A 13,559-nucleotide genomic window follows, 5' to 3' on the forward strand; every position below is an offset into this window, starting at 1 on the left:
GATCGAGTATAATGCCAGAGTCTACCTTCCAAAGCAGCCACGTTCTCTCTTGCCTGGAGATCAGACGTAATCCCAGGAGATCTCCAGCTGCCACCTAAAGTTGGCAGCTCTGTGTTCATTCTGCTCTGTAGGGTCCCCTAACTTCTCGGAGGAAGGCAGATGCCAAGGCCAGCAGTGCTCTGAGCCTCAGCTGCATGTTAAAAGGGCTGGGCAGAGAGACCCCTCACTTGCTTGCCTGATTATTCCAGGTCCAGGACGCAAGGTCCAGGACGCTGCGGGCACCTGGGAAAAGCTCAGTTAGACCGAGAGCTCCTTCAGAAGGACATCTTTCCCCTTCCAAACTCCTGAACCATTTTGATGCTGCCTTTTGTCTCAATTTTCAGGATCAGCCAGCCTGACTGACAGGAAGAGGTGGGAGAAGAGGGCAGCCACTTTTAGGGCCATGTTGCCAGAGTGCCAACCGTGAGTGGGCGCAGAGATGTTGATCCCGGCTAGGAAGGGCCTGCGTGGCTTCCTGCATCTCTTTAGCGTGGGGGCGGAGGGGTGCCTGCTGTCGGCTTCAGAGGTGCAAAAAGCGCCCTGCTTGCTTGGCAACCTGATAAAAGGGAGGGAAGACAAAAGACCAAGCAAGACAAAGGCATCTGGGAACAGGAATGCTTAGAGCATGCCCCCCCCCTTCACGGCAGGTGTGGCGGCTTCCTGCTCCAGTAATCCTCCTCTTCTGTGTTGCCTAGCAACTGACCTGGAGTTGATCCCCTGGCCTGGTCACTTGCTCCATTCCCCTACCTGCGGCGGGAGTGCGCGCACACAATATCCGTGCAGCCAGGGACGCAGAAGCTACTGCTTGCCCCTGACAGCCCTGCTTGCGAGACCTGCGCATAATTGCTTGTCTGTCAAGACGGAATATCTGCAGGAATAAAAGTAATAAGGGTCACTTAAGTAATCTGATGGATTTAAAAGAATAGTAAGAAGTGCCTACTCCTGATAAACACCAACATCCTCTTCAGAGATTAAAACCTTGTTTTAAAAACAGCAAGAGTCCAGTGGCACCTCGAAAGACAAACGAAATTTGTGCCAGGGCAGGAGCTTTGGGGAGTCATTGCTCACTTCTTCTGATATTTGTTTTCCAGTGGAATTCCTATTCCGCCCCGTCTTTGAAAATTCAGGGCAGATCACGCATCCTAACAGTTGGTGGCTCTAATATTTGTAAAGATCTCCTGTGGGAGGAGTGCTGTCCAGGACACACCTGCAGCACTGAAATAGTTTACAGCGTTTGGCCCAGCCACTGAGTGAGGCCACCCTTCTTTCTGGGGCAGGGAAGGGAAGGGAAGGCTCCGCTCAGAATCAGGAAAGAGAATAGTGATGACAAAAGACTGCCTGGGAAGTCTTGCTCATGAGGAATCCCCGGAGAAGAGGTAGAAGCCAGGAGGTGCAGTTTGGTGCAGCGGGGGTTTGACCCCTCCCCAAGCCTGCGGTTCTTGCATGTGCCTCACTCGCTGGCTGCCACGGTGCCCCTTTTTTTTGGGGGGGGGAGGGGGAAGACGCAGAATCTGAGTCCTGTAAACACAAAGGCATTCTCAGCTGTGGGGAGCCATACAGGAGCCCTTCCTGCCCTCCTGCTCCTTTACTCGCCCTGCATTCTGCCCAGTGCTTCCCTTTCCTTAGGGGCGGGTTCCCTGCCTCGCCTACTCCCGCCATCCAGGCAGCCCCTCCACCCTGACCTGGAGAGATGCCCCTCTGCTGGCTGCCGTGGAGGAGGTCTCTGCAATGGTTAAACCACTGCAATGGTTAAACTGCTCCGAGTTGTATTTCTTACCCACCCTTTCTCTTCAGACTTGGGGCAGGGTACATCTTTTTTAAAAAACATACATAATATTAAAATATCCTAAACATTGGTGGTGGCCACAGCAGGCCGAACGGCTATGGAGCCGTCGGCCCCACCGGCAGCAGCACTACCAGCTCGGCCACCACGCTGTAGCCCGCCCGACTGCGGAGTGTTGGCCCAGCCGACAGCAAGAACACCAAGTAGGACGGCGGCAGCACCCTCACAGGAGGGGGGGGGCCCTACCACTAGCACCCATTGCATTTCTGGATGCAACGGGCTTTCAGCCTAGTTTAATATAATAATTATATTAAATCTGCACCTTGTAAAACATTCAGAATTGGTAACAGTTAAAAACAATTCTCCAATCCCTTAAAATACATGTTAAAATAAGCATAGAACGAGAGCCCATCACGCCCCTTTCCGTTACCTACGACAGAAGGACTCGCGTTCTAGCTGCATCTGAAGAAGTGAACAGCCACCAATTCTCTTAGCCTTTAAGATGCGCCTGGACTCTTGCTCTCTCCTGCTGCTACAGGCAAACATGGCGACCCATCTTGTTTTGAAAGGGAGGGTTCAGCCCCTCCCAGGACAAAGACTGCCCTCCCTCCCTGTCTGGGTTGAGATGGGATTCCGCAGTAGCAGAAGCTGCTGCAGAACTCAGTTCCTTACTGATACTGATTTTGTCCGAGGGTGGAAGGAATCCTCAGTCATGCCTGCTGATGGGATCTGACTGTTCAGAGCAGCGTCCCTTCACTTAGGTGGAGCCCAGGTTGTTAAAGAGGTTCAAGGGGAATGCCTTGATTAAGCCTCCCGGACTCTTGCTCTTTCCTGCCGCTACAGACAGACTAGCGCAGTAGCTCATATGCACTATGGGGGGAATATTATCTGGCTGTGAAAAATAAGGTGACAGCCACCTTCCTCGCTAGCTTTTCGTGCCCTCATTTAGAACATGTTGCTCCAGTCAAGCCAGGAGGCCTCCAGTGCAGCTCTACCCACGAGGGCAGAGAGCGAGGTGGAGATGGCCAAAGGAATCTTGTCCACTCAGCCCTGTTTCTTGCAGGATTTTTGGCCGGAGCATGAGGAATTATAAATGTCCCTTGTCCTCCAAGGCAGCTTAAATAAGACAAGAAGACAGCGATGGCATATAAAGTCGTGTCTCTTTATCTGACAGAAGGGACACAGTTTCGAAAGAGAACATGTGGGGTGGCCTTGGTTGTGAGAATCCCTTGCACCACACGCACAACCACACCTGGTGGCTCCTTTAGGAACTCCAGAAGTAATACTGTGTGGTTTTCAGAGGCAGGCAGCTTGCGTAGGACAGGTTGCATGCACGGCACAAGAATCAAGGTCCATCTTTGCACAAATATCCCTTTTGAGGAAACTCCAGCTATGCTAATGGCACGTCAGCCATTAATACTACACATTGCAAATTGTATGCTTCCCCCACCCGACACTTGTGCATATTTTTAGACATTATTTTGCTTTTTTAAAAATAGCCAAAGTTAAAAGAAAGTGTAACTGGAATACGTTTTGAAAGGTAGAGCAAAAATACCCTTGCAGCTGGCAGTGGGGACCCTGGGAACACAACGTGCACAGATCATCGAGGGGGGGGGGTTGTGTGTGTGCGCAAAAGATGCCATCAGACTGACACAGCTCTTCGTCTGGCAGCAGAGAAAATGTCAACTAACAAAGGTCAACCAATAAATCAGGCAAATATAGTGCTTCCAAATATGAGTATTTTTATTTGTAGAACTCTGAATTTCAAAAGTAGGGCCGGGCAAAGAGCAGCGGAAAGACACACGTTTGCTTTGTACCTGTTATGGCAAATTTTTAGAAAGCTATAAGGTCACAGTTACAAAGGCTTGGCAGCTCTTTCAAAGGCTTGTCCCAGCCGCCACCCCCACCCCCCATGTCATCCCTTTTGTTCATCAGGGCCGGCCAAACTATGGCTCTTCAGATGTCCGGGGACTACAATTACCATGATCCCCTGGTACAACCCTGAATTGCAGATCAACTTGTTATCTGATGCCTTAGCAGTTCTGTTAATATTGCTTCTGTCCTGCACCCAGGCCCTGTCATGGCCACTCCACGAAATGTGAATCCGATCTCTCCCCTCTGGAATCCCCAGCTTGGTGTAGTGGTTAGGAGCACAGACTTCTAATCTGGCGAGCCGGGTTTGATTCCCCGCTCCCCCACGTGCAGCCACCTGGGTGACCTTAGGGTTGCCATAGCCCTGATAAAGCTGTTCTGACCCAGCAGGAATATCAGGGCTCTCTCAGACTCACCCACCTCACAGGGTGCCCGTTGGGGGGAGAGGAAAGCTGCTTTGAGGCTCTTTCTGGTAGAGAAAAGTGGCATAAAAGAACCAACCCTTCTTTTCTTTCCCCATCCATAACCTTGTCTCTTTCCCCCACCCTCAGCAGCGCTCCTTTCTTCTTCCATGACTTGTAATCTATCTCTGGCTTTCTTACCTCTTCTGTGTCCTGTCCACACCAAGGTTCCAGCCTTCTCCTCCTCTCTGACCACTGTTGGTGACCGCCACTAGGGCCTCATAGAATCATAGAGTTGGAAGGCCCCTCATGGGTCGTCTAGTCCAACCCCCTGCACTATGCAGGACACTCACAACCCTATCGCTCATCTTTAAACCGCTCGGGGAGCAGTGTCATATTTGGTTAAAGCTGTTGTGGGTGGGGAGTGGGTGGGGCCCTCACCCAGAGAGACCAGAGCTCTAGCCACTTCGCTTTTGGCCGCTCGCAGACAAGGACGTCAGGTTAGTGGCATGCATCTCCCTTCTAACACAAGCGGCCTCTACAGGCCCGGGCCCAGGGAATGGCTTCCCAGGGGCTGCGGGGAAGCCGTGGTTTCGGGTGGGAGGGGGCTGGAGATGGGTTCCCCAGGCCCACAGAGCGCACCCTCACAGGCCCTGGGGAAGCTGTGGCCTCGGCGGGAGGCGCTGGGTGTGCTCAGCGCCAGAGGGGGGGGGGGGCTTTCAAAGCCCGTTATTACTAACGGGCTTTGAAGCTAGTCCACTATAACCTGCCACCCCCTTAAGCTTTCACAGAATCAGCCTCTCCATCAGATGGCTATCCAGCCTCTGTTTAAAAATTTCCACCACCACCCGAGGAAGCCTGTTCCACCGAGAAACCGCTCTAACTGTCAGGAACTTCTTCCGGATGCTTAGACGGAATTTCTTTTGAATTAATTTCATCCCATTGGTTCATCCCATTGGTTCTGGTCCTCATCGGACAGCTTGTTGCCCAATGCCTGACTTGGTTTACCTCCTTTAGTTAACTCTCCGGCTGCATAACACTTTCAGGGGAAATAAAAATACATTTAATTTCTCCTCCTTTACAATGTCTCTGGACACGCAACATTACACAAGCCCTCCGATGGCACCAGTGGAGTTTTCTTTATGATCCTTTCCTAAACCCCCCCCCCCCCAAGCTAACACCAATTTCCTTCAAATGATCCTCACCTTTTCTGTTCTAAAATCCGAGTCCTTCATGATCTCTTTGTAGCCACCCACATGAAATGTACACAACAGAGTTAGAGTGCAGTGGCACCTTTTAAGACCACAAAAGCTTAATTCCAGGTATTAGCTCTCATGCGCTTGGTTGGCCTTCAAGATGGTCCTGGACTTTAAATCATCGTTCTGCTGCTTTAGACCAAAATGGCTCCCCACCTGAATCAATCTACACGAGATCTGTGCCAGCAGATGGCTAGTACTAGTTCTGGAATGTTCTAGAGCAGGGGGGAATGTTGTAGAGCAGGGGGAGCAGCAGCAAATGCTGGCAGGGGCTCATGGGAATTGTAGTCCATGGACATCTGGAGGGCCGCAGTTTGACTACCCCTGTTCTAGAGCTTTAGCCAGGACCCTAGCACTCATTATTCCACTTGTGAAGGGGTCATCTTTCTGATCGTGCACATATCACCTAGAAACTGAGCAAGCCCAACTTTTTTTGTTTTGTTTATTATTTACTACTTTCGATTTCAATGCCACCACTCCTGGGGTCACCAGTTTGTGGCGGCTGACATCATTTAAAAATATACAATAAAAACAGTAACATTAAAACAACCACGGGAATAAGCCATTGACATCATACAGGATTAAATACTAATTGCATATTAATTGCAATTCTGGCTGCGATCTAATCGCGTGAGGTGTCAAGGTTTCAAGGAGAGACCTTAGATGGCTTTTGTCGCTATCATGGCCTCAACTAAACACCTGGCAGAAGAGCTCTGTCTTACAGGACCTGTTCCGTTAGGGCCCGTAGCTCTTCCGGGAGCTCATTCCATCAGGTAGAGGCCAGGTGGAGGGACTAACTTGTGACTAACATCCCTTCTGCTATTGTCCTTCACCTCCAACCACATCATCAACAAATCCCTCCTCTGGCGCCTTCCCTGCTGGTGTTCAAATGGGCCACTCTTCTCCTTCATCTTCATGACCAAGCACTCTGTTTCCCCTCCCCCCTGTGTCTCCAAACCCCTGGAAATTGCAGTTGCTGATCTTTCCCCCACAGTTCCATCAGTGATCCTCTGCAATCTACCCTCAAGTGACCCAGTTTCCCCTGCCCGCCTCTAAAGTCACTGCCAGGACTAAAGACGCCCACACTGTCTTTATCCTCCTCGTCTTTGATCCGGCCAAATGGCTTTCTGTTTGAGTCACGCCATATCTTGGGTTTCTATGTTGCTTTCTCAGCTGTACCTGTCTGATCAACATTTCCAATGGGAGAAACTCAGCTCCCCCCCCCCCTTATTAGGCTTCCATTCTTGTGACTTTGCCGTCTACACTCTCCAGGGTAGCCTTGGACAGTTGCAGGGTGTTATGCGGGTGACCTGCGGCCCACACCATAAATCTTCGCCTCCAGATTTCTGTGTCCAACCTCTTCCTGGGTATCTCACCAACATCTCAGCTTGGCTTGGCTACTTCCCTCGCCTCCTTTCGTCTTTCCTGTCCGCCGCATCCCATTTCATCATCACCGGCATCAACAGCCTTGGCTTTATCTTTGATGACCCCCCATTCTAATTTACTCCTAACATTGCATCTGCCTCTTCTCATGTGGCACCGAACAGAACCTACTCATTCCTCTGCATTCTCCCAGCCCAGGGCTCTGGCTCTTTCTTTTGCCTTGCTTCGTGTAACATCCTCATCTTCTAGTGCACCTTCTTCAGCCAGGACTGGACCGCCCAGATCATCTCTTCCTCCTGCTGGTCAGACCTCCTCATACCCCTTCTCTGGCTTGCCTCCCTTTATGCAGTTCAGGCTCCCTGTCTTTTGGTCCATGTCTTTCTCTTGACTGTTCTTGTATCCCTGCCTTGTGACCTGTGTGCCTCCAACTCCATTGACCAAACCCACCGGTTTCCCCACCACTGGTCCAGTATTAACCCACAGCTTGGCAGTCCCTCCCAGTATGGGTTTGAGGCCTTTCCAATTTGCCTTGATGGCCTCTGAGCTCCTCAACTGATGCTTGATGGGGCACTAAGTACTGTCTTTTAAAACTTTGCCTGATCCTGTAGGCTGATTCTTTTTGACCTGCTTTGTTCCCTGCAGGGTTTTATACTATTGTTTCCTCCCTTCTCTTCTCCCCCTTTAAGAAACACATTTTTGGTTCTGCTTTTATCCCACTGATTTTGATGGCTGCTGATCAGTTTTGTTTTTGCGTTTAAGTCAGTGTCTTTTAGGCTGTTCCATTAACTAAAATGTTGTTGCCCACCTTAGAAGCCTGGTGGCTGAAGGGTGGCACCCAGACCCACAAAACAAACACGAATGAATTCTTCCCCAAGCCCCATCTTTCTCCCTGCAGTTGATAATCTCTGAATCTTCATTCTCCTTGTCATTAAGTGAAAATACATCTAACAACATTTGTTGTTGGTTGTACTAGGATGTCTCCTCTTCTTGACCTCTGTCAGCTTCCATTTTTGATTGCTTTTAAGATTTAGAAGTAATTGATCATAATTATAGATTCAGGTTGGGTCGCCATGTCAATCTGAAGCAGCAGAACAAAGCGGGAGTCCAGTGGCACCTTGAAGACCAACCAGGTTTTGTTCTGGGGAGCGGCTTTCGTGTGCAGGCCATCTTGAGCCCCGTGCATGGCTAGGGTTGTGCGCTTTGGCGTGCTTCAGCAGTCACGGAAGCCCAAGGTGTCCAGCGGTGTGGAGGGGAGGGGCAGTGCCAGTGGCAGGGTGCCAGCCGGCATTGGCACCCCTCAGTGCTGCAGCGCTGGCCACTTTGGTCTTTGGTGATTGCCAAAGCACGCAGCCCTATGCATGGCACCTACTGCAGACCAGACATCTTCCCTAGTAGACCCTGCTTTTCAATTTTGACTGAGGTTCACACGGTGCAGTTTAAGCTTTGTAAGCAGGAATCTGCCATCGGGGAAAACAAATCAGCTTTGTTGAGCTACCAATATGCATTAAGAAATCAAAGTGTTCTGTTCAAACAACAAATGCTGATTTCAGTTACCGATTATGGAAATTTAGCACGTATACAGCGAGGGAGGTCATTTGCATAAGTTATTCCGCTCCAGGAGGAGAGTGCAGCACAGGGCACGGAAATCGCGTGACCGAAACCTGCCCTGACTTCACCTACCTCCTTGGGAGTCCGTCTCCATCCCTGCCAAGGCTCAAAACTGGCAGCGGCCGGAATGCAGAGCGGTGCCTTTCCTGGCGTGCTGCATGGTGCAGATGGGTGGCTGTCACACTCCCTCCGTCTTGGAGAATGCCACCTACTTGAGTGGTTTAGCATGCCTCTCCCTTGCTGGGACCATGGTTTAGAATTCTGTGGTCCTCAACTCGGGGCAAGGTCACTGGGGAAACCAGTGGGGTGTTGAGGGACTGGGCGGGGGAAGTCGCCAGCATGGTTGCTAAGGTCACAGCATGAAGAGGATGGCCGCCAGGGCATGAGCCACTGGCTTTCTGCAGCCATTGGTGTCCAGCAGGCCCCATGTGCATGGGAGGTCCTTCCAGGATGTTCGTTTCTGACACGACAAGCGGGGGTCCCCCAGAGCGGTTCCCCTCTCACATCACAGCCATTGAGTTGCACATTCTAGAAAACGTTAGGAGGCGGCCGGTCTTTGGCTGCAGTACGATTGCGACGCGCATGATGCCAGGGATCCTGCAAGAGCAGGCGGTTCCTTTATCCTGCCAGGCCGAGGAGCTGCTTCTTAATTCTTGTTCTGGAACCTCCCTCTCCCTTTCGGGTTCCTCCCCAGCTGATTCTCTGCCCCTCAGTGTAAAACTCCCTCCAACCCCCTGTGAGATGAAGCAGCCAGATTTGAAGGGACCAGAGTCTAATGCCACAGAGCCAATGTTTGCAAAAATAAAAAAAACTCTCAAAAGAGTCAAGAAACTGAAGCAAAAGTCAGAGCTACAGACTTCAGTTTTGTGTGGATTTTCTGTACAGAGAAACCAGCTCTTCTCCTCCTGAATCCTAGACTGTCCCCCCCCCCCCCCCAACCACAGGCAGCCGAGCCCAGGAACAGGAAGCGAGTTCTTTTTGACGGCAGGTCCCTGGGCAGAAAAAGACCTTGAACTTCTTTGCAGCAGGCGTTTCCAGACCTCTTTCGCGCGCCCTCATGTCGCCTGCTTTTGAGGAGAGTGGTCAGTCAGGTGGTGAGAGATGGTGTCGTTATACTTGATAACTGTATTATTATTATTATTATATTATTATTCCACTGCCACTCTTGCTGCTGTGGTCCTTTAACGACTTAGCACTGTGCACTTTCCCATAAGCCCTTAGTGTGGTGTGCAGTGCAATTTGTCTCGGACATCACTGGGCAGAGGAGGCTGCTGCTTGCTCATGTGCAGGATTTGGCCGTCTTTTTGCAGAGCCCTCTCTATCAGCAACGGAGTCCCAACACACACCCCGGTTAGGGGGCATCGACAGGCAGGTGCTCGTGATGCATCCACTCATCAGAACCAGTCACCAAGGCGGGGCACCAAGTAGTCCGGGCCTCCAGAAGCAGGGGGGGATGGGGTCAGAGGTTGGCACATGACTTTAAAGGTGTCTCAGCATTGGCCATACATTCTGTGCAAGGCTCCATTACGTCCAGTGGGTTGAGCATGCACAGGAGGGACTCTGCGCTGCTCTGGGTGAACAGAGAGCGCACTCAGATGCCTCGCCGGCTGCTGTAGGGGGTGTCAGTGCTGGGCCTTGTGCCTAGCAGTCAGCAGGGCATGGGCAGCTCTGCTCCTGGAGCGATCGCAAATCCCTCTTCTGAACCGTGTTTGAGTCCAGTTGGCACTTGTGAGACCAACAAAGCTGCATTCTGAGCCGAAGCTCCCATGCGCATGCCCGTCTGACATAGCACACAGCCACACAAAAGCTGGTACCCAGCATAAATCTTTGTCAGCCTTAAAGGTGCCAACTGGGACTCCCAACTTTGTTTTGCTGCTGCTGGCTAATGGGGCCACTCACCAGGATCTATATCCCTCCTCAGTGCAGCTAGTCTTGGAGTAATCCCACTGAGGTCAATGGGGATGCTCCAGAGTAAGGATCTTGAACCGCTTCACTCCTTTGGCTGCATTTCCAAGTGGTTGTAGAGGAAAGTGGTTGGGAGGGGCAGGGGTTTCTCTCCCAAAGACATGGGATGCCGAAGCAGGGCCATTAATCCCAGTTGCCGAGGTATGAATATCCAAGAACTGGGGCATGACAGTGATAAATTAGCCACTGAATTTTTTTTCATCCTGTAATTTCTTTCTCCTTCCTGATCCCAAGAACATAAGAATGGCCATGTTGGATCAGCCCAAGGTCCGTCGCACCCAGAACTCTGTGTCCAGCCAGCCAGATGCCCCTGGGATCTCACAAGCAGCGCATTGAGGTATTCAGCACCTGATGCTCAGAAGTGTACCACCCCTGTACATGGAAGTTCCATTTAGCTACGAGGGGTAATAAGCATCCCTTTCATGCATTTGTCACTTTTAGCGCCATCTTGGAGAGATACTGGCTGTTTCCATATGCTCATGCGCGCACACACTCACTCACACATACTCACACACACACACACACCCTGGATGTTAACCAGTGTGTTAAGAACAATGCCAACAGATTAAAAGTATTTTGCAGTCCTCTAAGTTAAATGTTGCATTTATCTGCTGTTCACAGATAAATGAAAAGAGCTCAGTGGGTGTTCCCACTTAGGTTCCCAGATTTTATTTCTTCAGTCATGTTCTGATTTGCGCAGCACTCTGGCCTAGTTCATTTGCCATGCGTTGAAGCGAGGGGGCGGACTGGGACAGGCAGCAGGAGGCCCGGGGATCTTTGTCAAGGAAATCAGCGGTGCTCTGCCAGTCAAACGGCACCAGCCCCTCTGCCGCTTCTGCGTTCAACTCCATGGAAGGCAGACATTGTAATCTCCCATCAGACGGGGTGGGGGGAGGGAGAGGGGGAGCTGGCCGCATTGTGTCTGGAACAGGGAGACCACGAAGCCGAGCAACTCTTCCCCTTCGCTTTAACTAGCCTTTCGGGAGTGACCTCAAATCCTGCACTTTGCTTCCCTTCCTCCTTCCCTCTAAGGCAACAGTTCCTGACCTTTTTGGTATGGTGGCTCACAAGTCCAAACTGACTCTGTAAGGCAGCCTTTCTCAACTTTTTTACCATTAGGAAACCCTTGAAACATTCTTCAGGCTTTGAGAAACCCCAGAAGTGGTGTGATCGTGCAGAACATGGTTGGGAACTATAGCTGTGGACAAGCCGACCTGTGACCCCTGACCCTTCCCACCCCCTCCAGGCCTATCATTGGCCATTTTGGGTGGGTTGACATGACCATAGATGGCCATATCATCTGATAAATGTTTAGTCCACTCCCACCCCGTCAGGAAACCCCAGGGTTTCACAAAACCCTGGTTGAAAAAGCCTGCTGTAAGGTGTCCCATCCAGGGCTGGGCCATGGTTGTTTTGCGTTCTGAGAACCCATCTGGTTCACTATTCCATTTTTATACATAAGGTTGCCAACCTTCAGGTGGTGGCTGGAGATCTCCTGGGATGCCACCCAAGCAACAGAGATCAATTCACCTGGTGAAAATGGCTATTTCAGAAGCTGGACTCTGGGGTCCACTTGAAATCCCTCCCCTTCCCAAACCCCCTCCCCTCCCAAAATCTACAGGTATTTCCCACATGGATCTGGCAACCCTTACTAACTAACCAGATCTTTTGGGGAAATCAGACACTGCAGAAGGGGTGCAGCTGCCCCCACTGTGAACTCTCCCAAGCAAGTGGCATCCTGAAGTTTGCAGCTGTTTGCATATGGAGGTTATATTCCAGCTTCTAACCATCCTCTCCTCACCCCCCCCCCCTCAAGATTCTCAGTTTAGCCACCCCTGCCCAAGGAGATACGAGGAGCTGGTAGGGTTTCGGGACGACCCAAGAGGCCTGTTACAAGCCACCTGTTGGTATGCAGAGCTGTCTGTCCTCTACCCAAACCCCCTGAAGGTAGCTTTACTTGCATGTCACTTACTAGGGACATGCGACCGAAAAGTGGCTTTGGGCAGCCAGGTCTTTGGGTGAAGTGGGCTTAAACGTGAGTTTACTTCCAAGTGAACATGTGCAGGATTAGACTACAGGGTTACCAGGCCAAGGGGGGATTGTGAAACATGCCCATATTGAAAACGGGACTGGTTCCGGGAGTCATTTTCCTGTTACTTTAGCAATGTCTCTCTTAAGATGTGAAAGCAGCCATTTGAACACCCTGCTGCTGGTTTGGAAACATTTGTTTTCAGAGCAGAGCAAGTGTATGTATTTGATCCACTCCACTTAGTGTCCCTTGATCTCTGTCCTCATTTTACATGTGTCATGCTGTCCACTCCTTTACATGTGGCAGTTCCTGGATACCTCACAGCTGCATGTAGAGCTAGGAGATCACATGGCTCCGGTTCTGTGGGTCATTCCCAATGGCCATGGCATCTCCCACCAGAGGGAAGCACCCCCCCTAGTGGCAGGATGGACAGCCTCCAGGTGAGGGTGGGAAATCTCCTGGGATGCTACCTGATCTCCAGGCAACAGAGGTTCACCTGGAAAAAATGGCTGCTGTAGAGGGGAGATTCTGGCATCACAGTCTCCTCTCCTCTAACCCTGCCCTTCTCCAATTCCACCTCCTCAAACTCTCTGTGTATTTCCCAACCTGGAGCTGGAAACCCTGCCTAATGGTTCTGACGGCTGGATCCAACCAGTTGTTTCCAACACATTCTCAAAACTCATGAGATAGATATTTCTTAAAACTGACTGATGTTTCCAATGGAAACGGGGCATTCCTCAAACTTTTATTTCAGCCCCCTCCTTTAATACCCTGTTGACTAAATTATTGTATCAGTTATGTGTAAATTTAAAATGCTATAAATTTGAAAGACTGAGGTTGCTCTTCAGGGTATTAATTTACATTTTGAGGCATTCTTCTGTCTTAATTGTTTCAACAAAGATGGGCAGCCACCATTATTCAGAATGGGGGCTTTGAGGGTGCATCTGGTTTGTTAAGAATGTAAGAAAAGTCCAGCTGGATCAGACCAGAGGTCCATCTAGTCCGGCGTCCAATCTCACACAATTGCCAACCGGTTCCTCTGGCAGGCCAGCAACAGGGCACACAGGCTGTTCTCCCAAGAAGTGTTAGAAATTATTTCTGCCAAAGTTTGATTGGGGTTTGGCTGTGTAGCGAATAACAGTGACTAGCCTATGTCCTGTTTATACAGAAGGCTAGAACATTTTCTGACTCATGTTCTGAGGTCATGACGGATGGTCAGAACT

The 13,559-nt window shown here is 50.6% G+C and overlaps 1 protein-coding gene across 4 annotated transcripts in view; it reads left to right on the top strand.

The window, feature by feature from the left end:
• CXXC5 (CXXC finger protein 5) overlaps positions 1-13,559 on the top strand; it is a 99,338-nt gene that overhangs the window by 80,264 nt on the left and 5,515 nt on the right. For 3 of the 4 annotated variants that reach the window (XM_077309603.1, XM_077309601.1, XM_077309602.1), the window contains exon 3: positions 10,542-10,644. The exons of the other annotated variant lie outside the window; for it this stretch is intronic. In XM_077309603.1, coding sequence (XP_077165718.1) covers positions 10,542-10,643 — 102 coding nt within the window. In that variant the 3' untranslated portion in view covers position 10,644. The remainder of the gene's footprint in view (positions 1-10,541; positions 10,645-13,559) is intronic. 4 annotated transcript variants of the gene reach the window in all.

The sequence above is a fragment of the Paroedura picta genome, chromosome 14, assembly GCF_049243985.1.
Source record: "Paroedura picta isolate Pp20150507F chromosome 14, Ppicta_v3.0, whole genome shotgun sequence".
NCBI classification, from domain to species: domain Eukaryota; kingdom Metazoa; phylum Chordata; class Lepidosauria; order Squamata; family Gekkonidae; genus Paroedura; species Paroedura picta.